We start from the raw sequence: 18,879 nt of genomic DNA on the forward strand, positions 1-18,879 counted from the left end.
ACCACATACCCTGCAAGTGTCCCGATTTTTCAGGGACAGTCCTTGAATTACAAAAGCCATCCCAGCTTCTGATTTGATGTAGGGGTGTTCCTGTTTCCCCTGCTAGTGCTCCTGCCACCGAGCTCAGGGAGGAGGAGGACGAGGCACCTGTGCCAAGCTGACGGCAGTGGCAAATGGGCACCCCGTTGCCTCTCCATCGGAGGCGAAGCTAGCTGCTCCGGCACCTGGAGGGGCACACATGCTGTGCACCCAGGGGTGGGGCGAGTGGCAAGTGTCCCAAGGGGTGCTGTGAGTCACAAGCGTCCCGGGGGGGGGGGTGCCACGAGTGTCCCAGGGGGTGGCACGAGTGGTGAGCATCCCAGGGGGTTGCCACTGGCTGTGAGCATCCCAGGGGGGGTGCCACAAGTGGTGAGTATCTCAGGGGGCGCTGCCCATGGCGGAAGTCCCAAGGGGGCAGGGCAGCAATGTCACCCCCCCCCCCAGGGATGACACCCAGGGCGGACCGCACCCACCACATCCCCTTCCTCCGCCAGTTCTCCCCATAGCTGCTGCTGCTGCTGTTGCCAGTCTCCTCCCTGGGGCAGCTCGTAGTCACTGCTAGAGAGCGGCAGAGGAGGTGAGAGGCTGCCACTGCCAAGGCCCAACCCCATGTGATGTGCCAGCTTTGAGGGGCAGGCAGAGGGCAGGGCTGTCCTGGGCGGGAATACACAGGGAGCAGAGTGAGTGGAAAGGAAAATGGTTAAAAGCCCAAATTTGGGCATCAAACCTTGTTGAAATGAATTGTAACACCAAATGCATAAAGAGGACAAAATGGAATTATGGGTGATCACATGTCAAAATGATGTGGGCAGACTGGAAATGTCCATCCCTACTGACCAAAGTGGATTATCACCAGTATCCCAGACATACCTGCAAATTTGATGTGGAACTTGTTTTCAGGCTTCAGTATCTGAACATACAGAGGACAGTTTGGTGCAAAATCTTTGACAGCCCAAGCTCTTAAAATAGTCTGATGATCCTAGGATGAAACAGAAGACGCCATGTAAGACAAACGTGTTTTCTAAAGCTCAAAATGGGAAATAATAATAATAATAATGGGATTTATCATGCTGGTTGAACTAACAGGTCATTGTTATTATGTTTTAAGAGAACCTTCTTGTTGGGACATATATGTTGGGAATTATCACTCCAGATTTCATACTTTTATTTATTTAGTGTAATGAAAAAGGAATTCCCATGGTTGTCACACCAACAATCAATTATAATAAAAACCACAGGTAGACGCTATTGTCAATAATAACACAAAGCGAATGAGACTTGCAGGCTTCTCTCTCGGATAATTTTAATATAAATCAGTTGACCAAATAAAGATTTAGGAACATTTTCTGGCTCACTCGGGGTTCCAAAGAAATTTGGGAAACAGGTCAAGGTATCCTGGGCCTTGCAACTTCCCTCAGCTACTAATGTTTAGCATTGACATATGGTAAGAATGAGGAATTTGTGACCCTCCAGATGTTGTTGGACTACAACTTCCATCAGTCTCGGCCAGTATAGTCAATGGCATGGGATTATGGGACTTGTAGTCTGGCAACATCAAGAGAGCCACAGGTAATGTAACAATTACTGTTACATGAACCCATTAAAGTAATAAACAGGATTATTATCCCCTCAATGAAATGGAAGGGTGAGACTGAAATTGAGTCAATACAGATTTACATAAGGGCACCTGTTAAATGTTTGAATGAGGCAAAAATTGAGTTGGGAGAACGCTGGCTTGTAGAGTTTCTACTATTTGCTGGTACACCAGCTCTAAATATAAAATAATTGTGTTATTATGGATACTAGCATTGAAATTGAATGCCTGGTAGGTGTCCACGACAGCTACACAACCACCTTACAAGCAGAATCTCACCCGTAATGGAAGACATAGTTTCACAGTATAATTGTTTCTCTGCAATGATAGGGGGAAACCACTGATTCTGTAATGCAGCCAATGTAGAACTGCACCACCATATATGAAATATCCTCCTCAGTTGCAATTCTTAATTGATCCTATCCAATATTAAAAGGGCATGAAAGAAACAGAAAATTCAAGAAAACTCTTATTGGACAAAGCGAACAATTTGCCATATATTTCATAGAATCATAGAATCATAGAGTTGGAAGAGACCACAAGGGCCATCGAGTCCAACCCCCTGCCAAGCAGGAAACGCCATCAGAGCACTCCTGACATATGGTTGTCAAGCCTCTGCTTAAAAACCTCCAATTATTTGAGATCAATATTTTGGCCTATCATCTCTGCACATCTGCCCATGACCAGATGTGATCCCGAGGCAATGTTTGTAATCTGAGGAAAAAATTCTGTGGTGTAGGAACATTTTGGTATAAACAACCAATTGTGAAGCTGCTCTTGCTATTAAAATATAGTAGAAAACTCAATAATCCCAGGCATTTGTAGGGGTTCTCTTAGAGATTGTCCTTAAACATCCTCCTTTCAGGAAATCCATGCTTAACAAGTGCTCAATTCAGATTTACATGCATACCATTCTGTTAGAAAGGTGAGCAGCTGTACCTAGTCTTGGCCCTCTGCTGAAATATACAATAGGATCATTTTTCGTCCTATATATATCGCATAACACAAAACACATGTTCTGATGACATTAATGTAAGTCTAGAAGGAAAATTTGTACAATTTAGAAAATTTGATTGAGAAAATCTCTAAAAACTGTTCTAAATTGTTTAGATGAGGGATTGGGGTTCAAGTTAAAGGTAAAGGTACCGCTGACCGTTAGGTCCAGTAGCGGACGACTTGGGTTGTGTGCTTATCTCACTCTATAGGCTGAGGGAGCCAGCGTTTCTCTGCAGACAGCTTCCGGGTCATCTGGCCAGCATGACCAAGCCACTTCTGGAGAACCAGAGCAGCACACGGAAACGCCATTTACCTTCCTGTTGGAGCAGTACCTATTTATCTACTTGCACTTGACATGCTTTCGAACTGCTAGGTGGGCAGGAGCTGGGACCGAACAACGGGAGCTCACCCTGTCGCAGGGATTCGAACTGCTGACCTTCCGATCGGCAAGTCCTAGGGTCTGTGGTTTAGACCACAGTGCCACCTGCGTCCCAACATGTTAGAACCATCCTATTCATAACTGGGCGTGCCAATGGAGGATAACTTAACAGAAATGCTATGTTGGCTATATAATTATTAAATTACCATGTCGAGAAAACATAATGTTAAGCATTTTCAACCAAAATTGTTACAACAAATCACACACACACACACACTTAAATGTATGGGTTGTATTTGATTAAATTATATAGAGTAGGCCCACTGAAAATAATGGACCTGTTTTAGCAATGCCAGTTAATTTCATGGCTCTGTTCTGAGTAGGACTAATGTTGAATCAAACCTGAGAAGGATGAGGATGTGTTGGTGGAATTTACTCATAAAAGACCAATAAATTCATCTAGTTTCCAAGAAATTTCATGTGCATATATCTATGTATATTTCACTTTCATTTCATAATTCTACAATCAATTACTCTTAGCAAATATAAAGAGCTTGACTCAACAGGACTCAAATCAAATCAAACAGTGCTAATACATTAAAATGCTCCATTTTTGAATTGCTGTTAACTTCTAAAACGTTATTATCGGAGCTCCATATCAGTTTTTTCTCCTTTTCCCATTTTCCAAAGTACAATTGAGGGTAATATCTGAGACCTAATGATGCTAAGGAATGAAATTGATTGTATAATCATAAGCTTGCTGGTGTCAGAAAAAGAGATAGAAAGAGCAGATAGGAAGGGCTTCCTTGGTTTGGTACCCATATTAAAATCTCAGTCAAAAATTCAGGACTATAGATACTTTCAAATAACAGTGCTAATAATTGCAGTTGGAGTAGAATAAGTCAATTCTCACAGAGAAGTAAAATAGTGATGTAATGGGTTCCAAACCCAAGAATTTGAGGCTCTGCAACAACTATTTGATTGGTGATGATATGTTATGTTAAAATGGCTTTCAAGACTGCCAATGGCTTCCAAGGCAGGAAGAGCTTTCAGATTTATTCATTTATTAAGTTAAGAATGGTTTGAAAGTGAACAAACCTTCCTGATCCAGAACTCAAAAAAGCAGCAGTAGGTCAGGGTTTAAGACAGAGAGGGACATCTCCCTCACAATTCAAAAGACAAGATCTCCAGGACACAACATATTCCTTAACGTGTCCTAGGTACATTCATAAAGAATGTTCCAGCAGTAATTGCAGGCCTACTGCCTGAGCACAATGCTATATATTAAAAAGTTGCTTCAGGGAAACTCAGAAGCGCTTGATGGGCAGTTTTGCCAGTTATGACATTCTCGGTGCATTCAATAAGAGGAAAATACTAACCAACTCCAGGAACAGAGGCAACAACACAGTGATAGAAGAAAATAAAACACAATGCCCTGGTTCTATCTGAAGAATATTAGGCAACTGAGTTAAGGGACCAGTAAATAGTATATAAAAATGTTGAGTCCCTTGCTCCATTTATACTGCTGATGAGGAAGCCACTGAAATGTGCCTCTTCTCTGTCCCCAGAGGTCCACAGGGGCGTGGGCTGTAAAACCATAGCCATGAGGGGTGGAAATATAGATCACATTTGAGGATGTTTATTCAAACTTATTTCCTTCTATCTAAATGTAAGGTTTTTGGAGTTTTGCTGGAACTAATCAGAAGCATGGTTGGAACTTAGACAAAAAAACCAACCCAACATTCTGCACAATGAGACAATGGTGGTCCAGACCGTGTACTACATGGACAGGAAATTCTGGGATGTATAGTTAGAGCAACATGCTCTCTTACCCACTACAAGTCCCAGAGTTCCTGCCAGCATTTCCAGCGCACAGGAAAGAAGGGTCGTCAGGACGTGGTAGCAAAAAGAAGGGACAGAGCACTCATACAAAAATCGACAACAGGTGTGTTAATTGTGGGACTGAGGCCTCTACAACTCCCCCTCTCCCAATGTCCACTGGGATGGAGCTCAGCTCCCCGCCTCCCCAGTCATCACACCTGCAACACACATGTCACACTCACAGAAAGTTTGTCACGCACGTGACATCAGCCCCCCAATGTTGGGCGCAACTCAAACCCCAAAACATAGGTAGGTGGGGTTTTTCTTCTTCACAAAGCATAGAAGAAGTGAAACCAGATCTCAGAATCAGAGAACAGTGTATAAAAGGGACTGTCTCTCAATACAGAAGGATGTCAGCAATTGCCTGGGAGGGATTTTTTTTTTTTTAAATGTCCTCAGATGAGCTATGGTTGCTTCCACATACCACATCTACACCAAAATATATATCTAGTAGAATTTAAACCCAGGATTATTCATGCCCTACACAAAATATTGTGTTCCTAGAACAAGCAGCTATATCCCAACTTTCTAGAGCACCTCACACTTAATATTTTTTCCACATAAGGCTTAGACTGGCCTTTCCCAAGCCCCAGTGGTATTTTTCTAGAGAAAGAGGTGCCATAACTCACCATGAATGCCTCTATTGTTCTCTTATAATGGCAATGGGGCCCACCTAAGAGGTGCCAGAACTGAGTTCTGGCAAGTTCTGGATAAAAAAGGGCCCACCAAGACCTAGGAATGCTACATGAACCAAGAATGTGAACTGGTATAAGATAACTCAATACCTGCCTGTACTTGCAAGGAACATGTTATCCTATTTTCCCTGAGTGTTTCCAAGGACTAGTTTTTTAAAAAACTGATTTTCTTATTGGAGAAGTTACAAATCAAATAACTCCAGTAAATACCTCAGTATGTATAAAACTATATCTATAGATCAGAGAAACTAGAAATGGAAAAAATTGAAATAAATAAAATAATTACAGTACCCCCCCCCAGGGTGTTTCATAATCATCTGTACTCTCCATAACATTTGTTCCAAAGGCTACAAAATGATCTGCACATTTATATTGATAAAATGATTTGTTCCCACTTCTTAAAAATCACTCGTGAATATTAACACAGTCTGAATAAAACCCATCTTCATTTATGTTCAAAATGTGACACATTTTCTTTTTTAAAAAAGGAAAAATTCTCCCACTGTGTGTGTGGAATATGAAATACTTAAGAGCCAAGGCATTGGCTGTATTTAAAAACCATTCTTATATTAGACATTCACTGAGAACTGTCTTCAATAGCCCTTCATGGAAAGGCAGACAAAGATCTAATCTGGCAACATGCACCACCTATGGAAGACTCAATGGTAATCTGAGTTGAGGATGCTGCTGTTGCCAAGTCCCTCCTCTAGGTCAATGCCGTCATAGTTGGAATTGAACAAGCAGGCCGGGGAGACAGAGGACGACACAGTTTGGGGTTCCTGGCATGGGCTGCCCTTCTGTTGACATCCACCTCTGCCTTCTGCCATCTCCTTTGGTGCAAACAAAATCTGAGTTGAGGATGCTGCTGTTGCCAAGTCCCTGCCTTTAGCCTTTCTGAAGCATTTGGCCTGAACTTTTGAGGGTAAGGAATGTGTACCAGGGCAAGAGTGTGTGTCCCTGTTGGCTCCATCTCCAATGTTCCCGGGCAGTGCTCATCCACCCGGGGCAGGGTCATGGGGGCAGGGTGAGCGTCCCGGGGCGAGGAGCGAGCTGCCCTTGGCGGGCTGCTTCCTGGGCAGGGGAGAGGGCATTGCACCACTTTGCCAGCAGCCTTCCTCCCTTCCCTCTTCGTTTTGACAGCTTGGGGAAGGCTTTCCTCCCCCAGAAAGCAGCCTGGGAGCAGGGGGCAATGGCACACTGCCCACCCATGACTCACAAGCCTCCCCAAAGCTGTCAAAATGAAGGGGGAAGGAGGGAAGGCCACCGGCAAGGCGGCACAGCTCTGCCCCTTCCCCCGACGGCTTGGGGTAGGCTTTGGAGTCGCAGGTGGGCAGCGCATTGAATGTCACCCCCCCCAGTGATGACACCTGGGGTGGACCACCCTCTTGCCCCTTCCTCCACCCCTGCCCCCAATTTCCCTGCACTGAGTGCAAAGATCAGTAGGAGACTTCTAAGCATGCCTGCCTGTACAATCCTCCATCACGACTGGAATGAGGCAGGGCTCTCATTGGCAAGAAAGCTTTTAAGCATGTCTAGTCTTTAGACCTCTGTGCTGAGCGTGGAAAGACTGAAAATGAAGGGGTGAAATCAGCACACATGGAAACCTTGGGGAGTTGGGGCCGATACACACAAGTGCTGGCCTCCTACACCTTTCTTGCTATTGCGAGTGGTGCTGTATGCCTGAAGATGACATTTGTTTAATTTATACATCTTGTATAAAGAGACGATACTGATAATTTAATAATAATTTATTATTTATACCCCGCCCATCTGGCTGGGTTTCCCCAGCCACTCTGGGCGGCTCCCAATAGAATATTAAAAACACGATAAAACATCAAACATTAAAAATGTCGCTAAAGAGGGCTGCCTTCAGATATCTTCTAAAAGTCAGATAGTTGTTTATTTCCTTGATATCTGACAGGAGGGCATTCCACAGGGCGGGGGCCACTACCGAGAAGGCCTTCTGCCTGGTTCCCTGTTGCAGCCTGCTTCCACAGATTTATGTGCTTGCTCAGTTTTGTTTCCCCCCACTTTCTTCACTGTATACACAACTGCAAGAGTTGCATTTAGACCACCTGATTCGTATTTTGATCCCACTGATGTCAGCGAGAAAAGGTAGCCATTACAGTGGTACCTCTGGTTACGTACTTAATTCATTCTGGAGGTCCGTTCTTAACCTGAAACCGTTCTTAACCTGAGGTACTACTTTAGCTAATGGGGCCTCCCGCTGTGCTGCCAGTGCACAATTTCTGTTCTTATCCTGAGGTAAAGTTCTTAACCCGAAGTACTACTTCCAGGTTAGCAGAGTCTGTAACCCAAAGTGCCTGTCGCCCGAGGTTTTTGTAACCCAAGGTACCACTGTACTACCTTAAATCCCCCATTCAGTGGGTATTCATCATAATTACTTATTCTCAATTCAGCCCTTATCATAATCCTGTCAACATACACAGGGAAACTCCACTCTTTACATAGCAAACACATTTGTATCCATACTGACCATGCTCTGGCTGGTGCTTCCTGTAGCAAAGGTCAAAAGCGCATGCACTAAACATGTAAAGCAAAGGCATGCATACATGTACACACATCCAAGGACCAGGGCCCAAGCAGCAGTGTGAAAACAACATAGGCGCCAGCTCTTAGGGGCTCAGCCACCCAAAGTTTGTGGGGACAGGGCTGAACCCCCCAATATTGAGGGACCGGGTCCCGTCGGGCCTCCCTGCAATGGCGATGGGCCTCCCCAGGCTACACGGCCTCCTCCCGATTCATGTCTGACACCACACACATGTGGCGAGCCCCCCTCCAATGTGTCACGGAACTCAGCACCTCTGGAAAGTGACAAACTCATTTTCCCTGTAATGTTTTAGAGCTGCCCCCATGTCTTCTTTCGATATTACAATATTTACTCTCAGGACAGTACCAGCAAGTCATTCCCAACTTGAGAAAGATTGATGGTTTATCAGAGTTTGGCTTTTTCAAGCTGTTTGTAGGTTTCACGGTTTAGTCTCACCTGACTCTTAAACTGATAATAATTAGAAACTATTTCAACAGGATGGGTTTTGTGACAAGAATGTTTCCCACACAGTTCTAAAAGTAAAATAAAACAGCATAGTTGGAAAAGGTCTTATCATGTCAGTTCACAATGCTGCATGTGTATTAAACCATTGCGCCGTCATCCCAGTTAATCAAATATATATTTGCTCTTAATGCCTATATAGAATTTATGGTTCATGTAAGATGATATTAATATGTGGCATCTCATTTTCTTTAGATTCCGCCCCCCGTGATACCCACTACACAGATTGCAACTAAGAATGATAGAAAGAGACAAAGTTGAGTTTGAAAAGTTAAAGCCCAATGACCAGAATTCTGTGCTCACTTATAAAAGTAACAAAGGAATATTTCTATTTTAGTAAGAGAAAGATGAATTGACACACTGTAATAGGACCTAATCTTTCTAATACATATGGTGTCATCAAACTAAGAACAGATCTATTGACTTCACTGGGCTTAAGTTAGTCGTGACTAATTTAATTATTCTATTTGGTCTATTCTAAGTATGACTCAGTTGGATACAAACCATAACCATTCACTTATATCCTGACGTTTAAAGCATTCCCTACAAGACCACTGAAGCCAATATCACAATTACACGATGAGAGTGGTTGTGTGTGTGTGTATCAGTGAGGACAGAGCAAATACAAACAGCCAAGCTCTCATCAACTCATCGCATACCCATCAACTGCCCTGGACAGCGGTCAAAATGGCCACCGCAATCTCATGCTATTTCAGGCTGCACTTTGGGGAGGGGCATAGCTCCCCAAAACACACTTTTGGGGTGCCATGCGTGAAAAAAAGTGCTCTTGGTGAGGCCACAACTTCACGCAGGTCACGTGACAAATGTGTGGACCTGGAAGACGGCTTCCTGGATTGTGTCCACATTATGTTGGAAGGTATGCATGGAGTAGCTTGCAATGACCACTGAAGGAAAATATGATTAGGTGAATTGGTCTAGTACTAAGGGATAGAATATAGCTCACACTTTGCATATGGAAGATACCGGGTTCAATCTGATTTGAAAGAATCAGATAGCAGGGGAATGAGAAATTCCTCTCCTTAAGACCTCAGAAAGCTACTGCTGGTGAGAGAGGACAATGTTGGGCTAGACAAGCAAATGAACTGGCCTGGTGCAAGAAAGGTTCCTCCATCCCTAAAGTTCCATTGCTACATCTGTTGTTATTTCATAATTGGTAAATAAGTGATCTCTAGGAGCATATGCCCTGCTCACGCAATCTGTTCACCACTTTTTTTATGGCAGATAGATTAAATAAGCAGGTAACATAAACATAGCTGTCAACATTTCCCTTTTTTAAAAGGAAATTCCCTTATTCTGAATAGGATTCCTCACAAGAAAAGGGAAAATTTGACAGCTATGAACATAAGTAGCTTTTCTTTTATAATGACTCATGTTAGTGTGAATAAAGGGGCAGCAGCAAGAAACTGCATTTTTCAGAAATCATTTAAGAATTATATTTTTCCATGGCACAGCTACTTAACCCCATGTGAAAATGCGGTTCCCTATTCAGTAAGCATGAAACTCACATTGTAAAGGCCAGGAACTGAATTCTCAAGCCTTCTGAGAGCCAACACACTCCCCCACCCCCCCAAAAAGTGAAAATTGGAGGCAGACATTACCATTACATTTGAAAAACTGACATTTTAGAGTAAGAACTACACTTTCAGAGAAAGGCCTTCCAATGTTTGATCGTTCTGGATATAATTCCTGATTGGGGAGGCAAACCTATATGATCCCCATTCCTTGGATCAACCCCACTACCCAACAGAAACACACACAAAATGAGAAAGAAGAACACACTTCAATTTTCAAGGGAGCTGTGTAAAAGTCAGTAGAATGAATGTAAGCACTGAAAAGCGTGGAGCTGGAAGAGGAAGTGGGAAAGAGGATAACCCTTTAAACTTCCTCCTTAAGCTAAGTAATTTTACAAAGAAACAAAGTTAGCCGCCTTCTTCACCTCATGATCTAGGAGTAAATGAATGGGCATTGGGGGAAAACGTCAAGGAACGCCATTGCGCCCCTGGGAACCATGCCAGCAATTACTTACTTGTGTCCCTTCATACAGATTATCAGTATCATTAGATAACCAAACACTGGTCTCAAATACTAGAGGCTGTAATAATAATAATAATAATAATAATAATAATAATTTCTTTCCCGCCCTCCCCAGCCGAAGCCGGGCTCAGAGCGGTTAACAGCAATAAAAGTAACACAGCATTCTAAAATCAATTCATTCTAAACTTAATTCAGAATCACATTAACGGCAACCATTGGGCTAGAGTTCTATGAGGATTACCAAAGAGGACTGTGCCTTGGCTGTTAAAATGTTTTGTGCTGTCCCTCAGCAAAGAGTGGCTTGCCACAAGGTAATGACAGAAAGGAACAGTAAATATAAAGCCAACAATAATAAAATGAATAAAACAGCAGTTAAACAACGGCGACAACTAACTCAGGGCAGTGAATAAACACAAAATGCACAGCTATCTTGCACTAGATGATAAAAAGCCCGGGGAAATAATTTTTTTAAAAAAATTGTTGGACCAGATGGTCAAGTGATAGAACATCAATATAGTGGAGAGCAGACTGCATGCCTTCTTCCTTGTGTATCAGTGCTATGGTATCGATAAAGTTTCTACTAAATCTTTTTATTGTCTTTCAGGTGGAGAGAGGGGTGGATAGGCTACATAGATGTGGTCTGCTGCAATGCTGGCCCTCCATTTGCCATTGAGCTGCCAACTGATGAGCTTAGCCATTTGTGAAATCGAAGAATCCAAAGAGCATGGAGATAAAGATACAATTTTTGACTATTTCAGTAGGAAAGGCAGGGAGCTTTCAGGAGTTTGAAATTCAGCGGAAGTACCCTTGGCTGGGCCTAGGTTCACAAACGAAATACATGATGAATATGAGACTGTAAAAAGGGGGAAGCGTTGGTATAAGCAGTGCCGCCACGACAAGGCCCTTCCCCATAGGCACTGGTTATAGAGGAGGTAAAAAAAGATCCAAAAATTACATGGGTTCCAAGTAATACATTACCAGAGGAGACATTTCCCAATGGTCAGATGTTAAAGGGTTTTTGCTACAGTTCCTTCCTGTGCAAGCGTTGCCCTTTTTCTGGGAAACATGGCACTGGCATCAGCAGGAGTCATGCGAGACCTTCACCCGTACATTATCAGAGTCATTCAAGACCAGATCATAGGGACTGAATTTCCACACTGTTGTGGGTAATGTCTGAACTGGGTGATGTTCAAGGGAAGCAGGAATGGTGAGAATCTGCCTTTCTCTCCATGTGAAGTTGGTTTGATAAGACCATGATGCGCTTTCTTGCCTCACCCTGCAAGCGCCATTAGATCAAGTGGAGACTTGTTCACCCTACTATATATATATAACTGTGGTTTTTAATCCAGCTGCTGCAACTGGTCACACTTGAACTGCTCTTCCTGATTTCTGCCCATATATTCATGACAAATAATGAAGTTGCAGAAGAAGCAAATGCTCTTCCTGATTTCTGCCCATGTATTCGTAACAAATAATGAAGTCGCAGAAGAAGCAAATGCGTACTAAGAAAAAAAGAAGGAAGACAAACTTACGGCTGCAGTTCGGTCCACTTCACAGCGGCTACTTAAAATGAAACAGGCCTCAGCATCATCCATCCTAAAAATCATACGAAAACATTAGCAAAACATTCTCACGCGGCCTTTTGATTTCAATGGAGACATCATCAGAAGTGTGGAGAAGTACTTTAACAATCTGTGGGCGCATGTGTTTTGTGAAACATAAAGGTAAAGGGACCCCTGACCATTAGGTCCAGTCGTGGCTGACTCTGGGGTTGCGGCGCTCATCTCGCTTTATTGGCCAAGGGAGCCCGCGTACAGCTTCCGGGTCATGTGGCCAGCATGACTAAGCCACTTCTGGCAAACCAGAGCAGTGCACAGAGCAGTTTACCTTCCCGCCGGAGTGGTACCTATTTATCTAGTTGCACTTTGACGTGCTTTCGAACTGCTAGGTTGGCAGGAGCAGGGACCGAGCAACAGGAGCTCACCCCATCGCGGGGATTCGAACCGCTGACCTTGTGATCGGCAAGTGCTAGGCTCTGTGGTTTAACCCACAGCGCCACCCGTCTCCCTTTTGTGAAACATAGGGAAATATTTAAAAATAGCATTAAATCTGCTATTATCAAACAGCATTAAATCTTTAAGGAAATGGTGCAGGAGCAAAATTCTTCTCTGGTATTCAGATTTCCAAACAGATTTAAACCAGTAAAAAACTAACCGGGTGCCACAATTCCAGAACAATTACAGAATCATATTGTTCAATTGTATTTGTCCCTAATTAAATTACTGGAAGTTTTATTTCCAGCCTGTTTCCTAATGACCCAGCATGGAATTTGTAAAGCCAATGTATCTTTCTGGATAGAACTTGCCAAGGATTTGTATGAATACACCGTGAAACAGTCAGGTAAGCAAATCAAACTTGAAAGGGACTTTGGCTAAAATAAGATTAGCGGTTCTGCTGCAACATTAGTAGCAAAAACAGAAATGGCATGTTTTTGTAAGTGTTACAGCAAAGCCTGACTTGTGGCAAACACAAGTGGCAAAAGTTAATATCAGTGGCTTAGGGCAAATTCAAATGTTTCTTATTCATTTAAAGCATTTAGTTCCTGCCTTTACTTAAAAGGAAAAAAAGAAAGCTCACTCTGGCTAACAAAAGCAAGTTAAAAATAAATCAAACTTAAATGACCAAAGGCAGCGAGAAAAGGAAAAGGTTGCAAATACCTTTATTGGCATTACGAATGAAAACATTTCAAAACACTAGGATAAATTTAGAAGGGACAAGAGTGAGGCTGTTGAGGATGACAAGGTGCTCGATTGTTCTGCCTGTCTGTTCCCTAGAGGGATGATTCATTAAGAACCCTTGCAGGTAAGTTGGAGGTTAAAAAGGAAGCCACTGGGGCAGTAACGTCCTTGTCCCTATCCGCTAGGAGGAACCTCATTTAGCTTTCTCTCAGAGCCATGGGTCGCTGGTCCAATATCTTGCTCAGCATCTGTTTGCAGAATCTGTTGTGCAAAGGGAAGTCCAAAAGAATATGGTCCAGTGAATCTGGTACTCCTTGATTACAGGCACACAGGCAGGCTTGATAAGGAATTTGCAAGTATCCACCTGTGGACACTGCGGAGGGGAAAGCATTTAGTCTTGCCAGCATAAAAGCTCTTCGCTGGGAAGGAAGTAGTAGGTCTTTTAGGGAATTGGCACCAAATCCGTAAGATGTAGTTATGCCTAGGGCCTCCGGAGAACAGGGTCTCGGAGTGTGAGGAGACAAATGCTGTTTTTCATGCTTGATTGTTTGGAGTATGTAGCTAGGAAAAGGTTTAAAAGGCAGATTTGTCCAGCAACACACAGAGACCAACACTGCAAGTGCAGGATCTTAAATCTATTCATATTCCAAAAGGCATCCTAGGAAGCAAGCTGTTGGCGATTTTGCTCAGGGAGCTGAGCTTAGAATCCAAAGCCCACCCATCCCATCAGTTGGGGAAGCAATCTTATTTTTACACCCCTTCCCGAATCTTCCTGGTCCTCTCCATCAGCACCACACACCCTGTCCTCTATTAGTTCCCCCCCCACCCCCATTAAACACTTGAAAACAAGAGAGCCAAAATTTGTTCCATTCTTTCCTGGAAGTAATGGCTTTGAAAAGAATTCCCATGCAGCTGCTTTTAACAAAAGATGAACTACACAGCCACTAATTTTCGCAAGCCTGACATGCAACATTTTTCAATAGAGAGACTACCGAATAGTATGCAAATTGGGATAATGAGCAACAGAATAGATTTAGGGTGGGTTTTTTGTGTGCTACTAGCAGCCAAAACATACCTAACACTTCATTTACTAGAAGGGTTACTGGCTTCTTATCTTTTACTATATCCTCATTATAGAGAGAGACAGACGTACTGCTGCTTAGCAACTTCCTGGTTTATTTGGGCTACATTTCTTATAATATGGCCTATTAAGCTCCCACAATGCTGCCTTTCACACAAAGCATTAAAAATGCTCTTGTGAAGGGTACATTCGATTACATGTTTTGCAGGGAGAAAAGTACATCCTTGTGGTTGCTTGGCTTTGGGGTTATTATAGGATAAAATCCTGTGATTATGTTTAAGGGACAGGTCTTTTGGTACAAGTTCACCGTGTAGCACATGGAACATGACAAAGCGTGTTCTCCATAGCAGAGAGCATGTGTTGCGGTTGGGATACAAGCCACCCCGTTGTTGCTGGGCAGATTTGGATAAAACCCAGGCAGCGAAGTGGTTAAATTGGGTCGCTGGGGAATTTTGAATGTTGCCAATTTGGAGGTGAGTCAGAAACTTTAAATGCTGGACGCCCAACGTTGGGCGTCCTCTTGGCTGTTTGCACCGGATCACCTGCCCACCCTCCCTGTAATGCGGGGGAGTTGTTTGCTTGACCTTGCTATGCCTGTCATGGGGTTGTCTGCCTTGGTGCAGGGGCCTGGTAGGAATTTTGCCATCTGGCTGATTGGCTGGTGCCATTTGGTTTTTGCCTACTGCGTAGCAAATTGTCACAACTTGTAAGGTTGGTGGTTAGGCATTGGTTAAAATTGGTTGGTGGAGGGGTAAGTGCCTACCCCTCTAATGGTGGTGCGGAAAGGGAATTCCGTTAAAGGAATCCAGGGGCTTTCCATTCTTTTCGTCCTTGTCCCTGGCATCGGACTTGGGCCGTGCAAGCCCCAGGGGGCATGAGCGTGAGAAGTGAGGGACTGATGACCAGCTTCATTTCTCACCCAATACTTGTTTCCCACGCTGGCTTCCACTGGAATCCGGAAGTCAGTTCTGTCCCTGGGGCAAGGACAGATAGTCATAACCAATGCCTAAGCAACCACTCACATGTGTGTATTTGAATAAAGTTGTGGCCAAAAATATGCCAAAAACCTTAAACAAAAATTGATGTGTGAAGTGTGAATTTTTTTGGGGGGTGGCATGCAAGCCTCAACACGCAAAAACGGTGAATCTTGGACTGCATTTGAACACTGATTTTTTTAAGCACCATTTCTCTCCCAAAATATATAGAAACTATTTCTTTCTACTTTTTTCTTTCAAATTGATTTGGGGTAATTAATACCCCCCCCCAAAAAAAAACAGTTTCTAGGCATGCATCCATAGTATATTCCCAGAGAAATGGAAGTGTATCCTGTAATTACTAACTATTAAAAAAAAAAGAGGAGGCAATTTCAGGTTCATAAAGCTTGCTTACTCCTCTTAATAATGTGATCTTGTACATGTCTGCTCAAGAGTAAGCACCACTGTTTTCAATGGTATTCCCAGGTATACAGCAGGAATGGGAACCTGTGGCTTTTTGGACTCCAACTCCCATGAGCCCCAGCAAACATGGCCAGCCATCAAAGATTATGGAAGTTGTATTTTAACAATTTCTGGAGCATCACAGATTCTCTCTCCCTGCAAGAAATGCTTGCTGAAAAGTAAATCCTAGTGCGTTCAACTGATTTTACTCCCATGCAAATGCCCACAGAATTTTATGCTATGAGGCAGCATACAAATGCCATTGATAATGCCATGGCTGCAATCCTATACCCACTTGCCTGGGAGCAAGTCAAATTTAACTCAGTGTACATCTTACTTGGATGGGATTGCATTATACAGATCAACCCATAATCAGTTGTTAGCAGTGTTTGAAACTCCCATTATTCTAGGCACATTTTGCGACAGGACCATATAACACCAGTCCTGAGAGATCTGCATTGGCTCCCAGTACGTTTCTGAGCACAATTCAAAGTGTTGGTGCTGACCTTTAAAGCCCTAAACAGCCTCGGCCCAGTATACCTGAAGGAGTGTCTCCACCCTCAACATTCAGCCCAGACATGGAGATTGAGTACTGAGGGCCTTTTGGCAGTTCCCTCATTGTGAGAAATGAGGTTACAGGGAACCAGGCAGAGGGACTTCTTGGTAGTGGCACCTGCCCTCCCAGCAGATGTCAAGGCAATAAGCAACTATCTTACTTTTAAAAGACATCTGAAGGCAGCCCTGTTTAGGGAAGTTTTTAATGTTTGATGCTATATTATGTTTTTAATATTCAGTTGGAAGCTGCCCAGAGTGGCTGGGGAAACCCAGCCAGATGGGCGGAGTATACTACATCATCATCATCAACATCATCATCATCATCATTATTATTATTATTATTATTATTACTACAAGCAGTTTCTGAGCTCTGGGTGCACTACTGCACTTAAGATTTCAGATTAAAACTGCTGAGTGGAAGGAAAGGAGGACCTTTTTCTGCCTCCCCACTTCCAGCTACTCTCTGAGGCTGGAGAAGAGACCCTCTTAAGAATATTAGGAGGGTGGGCAGGGGAAGAAGTAGACCATGTGAAAAATGAACCTATTATTGTAGCTGCAGTTCATTCATTTTCAGCTTTGTATTCTTGTTATAAATAAAGTGCACCTGGACATTCCATTGTTGCCCCCATAACCTAGGTTTAAGGTGCCATTTAGATCTTAGCTTTCACATCTCAGTTTCTAACACTGCTTGTTAGATTCTGGATAAGTCTCTTTTTAAGGGAAAAAAACAGCAACTCACCAGCATTGCATTGTAGCCCTAGATATAGCAGAGAAAAACTGAATGTGGTAACATAACTAGTGGTGATTACATTTCTAGTGTCAAACAAGTACTCACACCATTCTGAGATAATAATTTCTCACAAGGCCCCAGATTTAGAATTATTTACGTAAGCAAAGCACAGGTCCAAAGCTGATGCAGGTGAAAAGCAGAAATAAATTGATGGATAGATTCTTTCCCCTTCTATGACTTGACTGACATCTTAAGACAGCTGATGTGAGGTCAGGATCAGTGAAGTCAATTACATTAGATACTCATTGAGCCTGCCTGATGGGGACAGCTCTCATATACTTTCACAAAGCAGGAAACGCCCTACCTCAAGAATTAAAACAAAGGAAAAATCCTTACATTAAAAGTACAGCATGATTAATTGCTGCTTCTATGGCTGCTTCCAAAGCTGCTCCAAGTCCTTTTTTAAAAATAAGGACTAAAGCAATTTCATTGCATATTGTAAGGGGAAATTTTGAAAACAGAACATTTAATCACATTGGCAGGTCTCCAGTAATGATTGTGTCCACTGACAGAGGGACACAATGAGGGTAACCTTTGAAGTTTCAAGGCAATACCCCAAAATTGCCTCTGTTCCCATTTCACTAATTCCCTTCACCATTGGATATCACCCATTAAACCGAGAAATGTTATTTTCTCTGATAGAAAGGAAACAAGGTTCAGAAATAAGCTAAAACCCATAATATACTTTCCCACCTACAGTGGTACCTTGGTTCTCAAACTTAATCCATTCCAGAAGTCCGTTCCAAAAACAACAATAACAAAAAAGCTTTCCAAAACCAAGGCGCACTTTCCCATAGAAAGTAATGCAAAATGGATTAATCCATTCCAGACTTTTAAAAACAACCCCTGAAACAGCAATTTAACATGAATTTTGCTATCTAACGAGACCATTGATGCATAAAATGAAAGCAATAAACAATGTACTGCAGTCACACAATCAATCAATCAATCAATCAATCAGTAGGTGAACTGGGTTGCACACAGTCACAAAAACAAAACAAAAAAAGAGCCGCAAAGACAAAAATGCAAAATAAATAGCAAAAACAGACAGACCTCAGTGTAACACTCAAAATGGAAGTGTGGCAGTCAAACCGGAAGTGTAACACTCAAACCGGAGTATGTTCGGGTTCCGAAAAAAGTTCGCAAACCCGATCACTTACTTCTGAGTTTGCAGTGTTTGGATTCCAAGTTGTTTGAGTACCAAAGCATTTGAGAACCAAGATACCACTGTACTTGTTATTGTCATTCTGTCATCAAGGAAAACTAACCCCATCCACCTTCAATGTATTAGCAGCACTGTGGGGTGTCAGTCTTCTTTGCCCTCCCATCACCGAAGATGATATCACACTCAAAGCATTTTAGTGTGAATGTGATAATTATGTCTATTATACAGGCACTATGTGTTAGGGAGTCATGATGGCTGGCAGCTCGCTATTCAGTGGTAAACTCAGGTTTGTCTGTGCATAGTACATAAAGGTATCCCTAAGGGCGTACTTTTCCCTAAGGCAATTCCACTAATTCAGATGAAACCAAATTAAGAAATTATATATAAAACACATTCACACAT

The 18,879-nt window shown here is 42.8% G+C and overlaps 1 protein-coding gene across 8 annotated transcripts in view; it reads right to left on the bottom strand.

Annotated features, from left to right (window-relative positions):
* KCNT2 (potassium sodium-activated channel subfamily T member 2) overlaps positions 1 to 18,879 on the bottom strand; it is a 232,982-nt gene that overhangs the window by 76,753 nt on the left and 137,350 nt on the right. For all 8 annotated transcript variants that reach the window (XM_083445287.1, XM_083445284.1, XM_083445285.1 and 5 more), the window contains 2 exons: positions 12,245 to 12,308; positions 910 to 1,018 (listed from right to left, as the gene is read on the bottom strand). In XM_083445287.1, the coding sequence (XP_083301413.1) occupies positions 910 to 1,018; positions 12,245 to 12,308 (173 nt within the window). The remainder of the gene's footprint in view (positions 1 to 909; positions 1,019 to 12,244; positions 12,309 to 18,879) is intronic.

The sequence above is a fragment of the Podarcis tiliguerta genome (genome assembly GCF_965153285.1).
Source record: "Podarcis tiliguerta genome assembly, chromosome: 6".
NCBI classification, from domain to species: domain Eukaryota; kingdom Metazoa; phylum Chordata; class Lepidosauria; order Squamata; family Lacertidae; genus Podarcis; species Podarcis tiliguerta.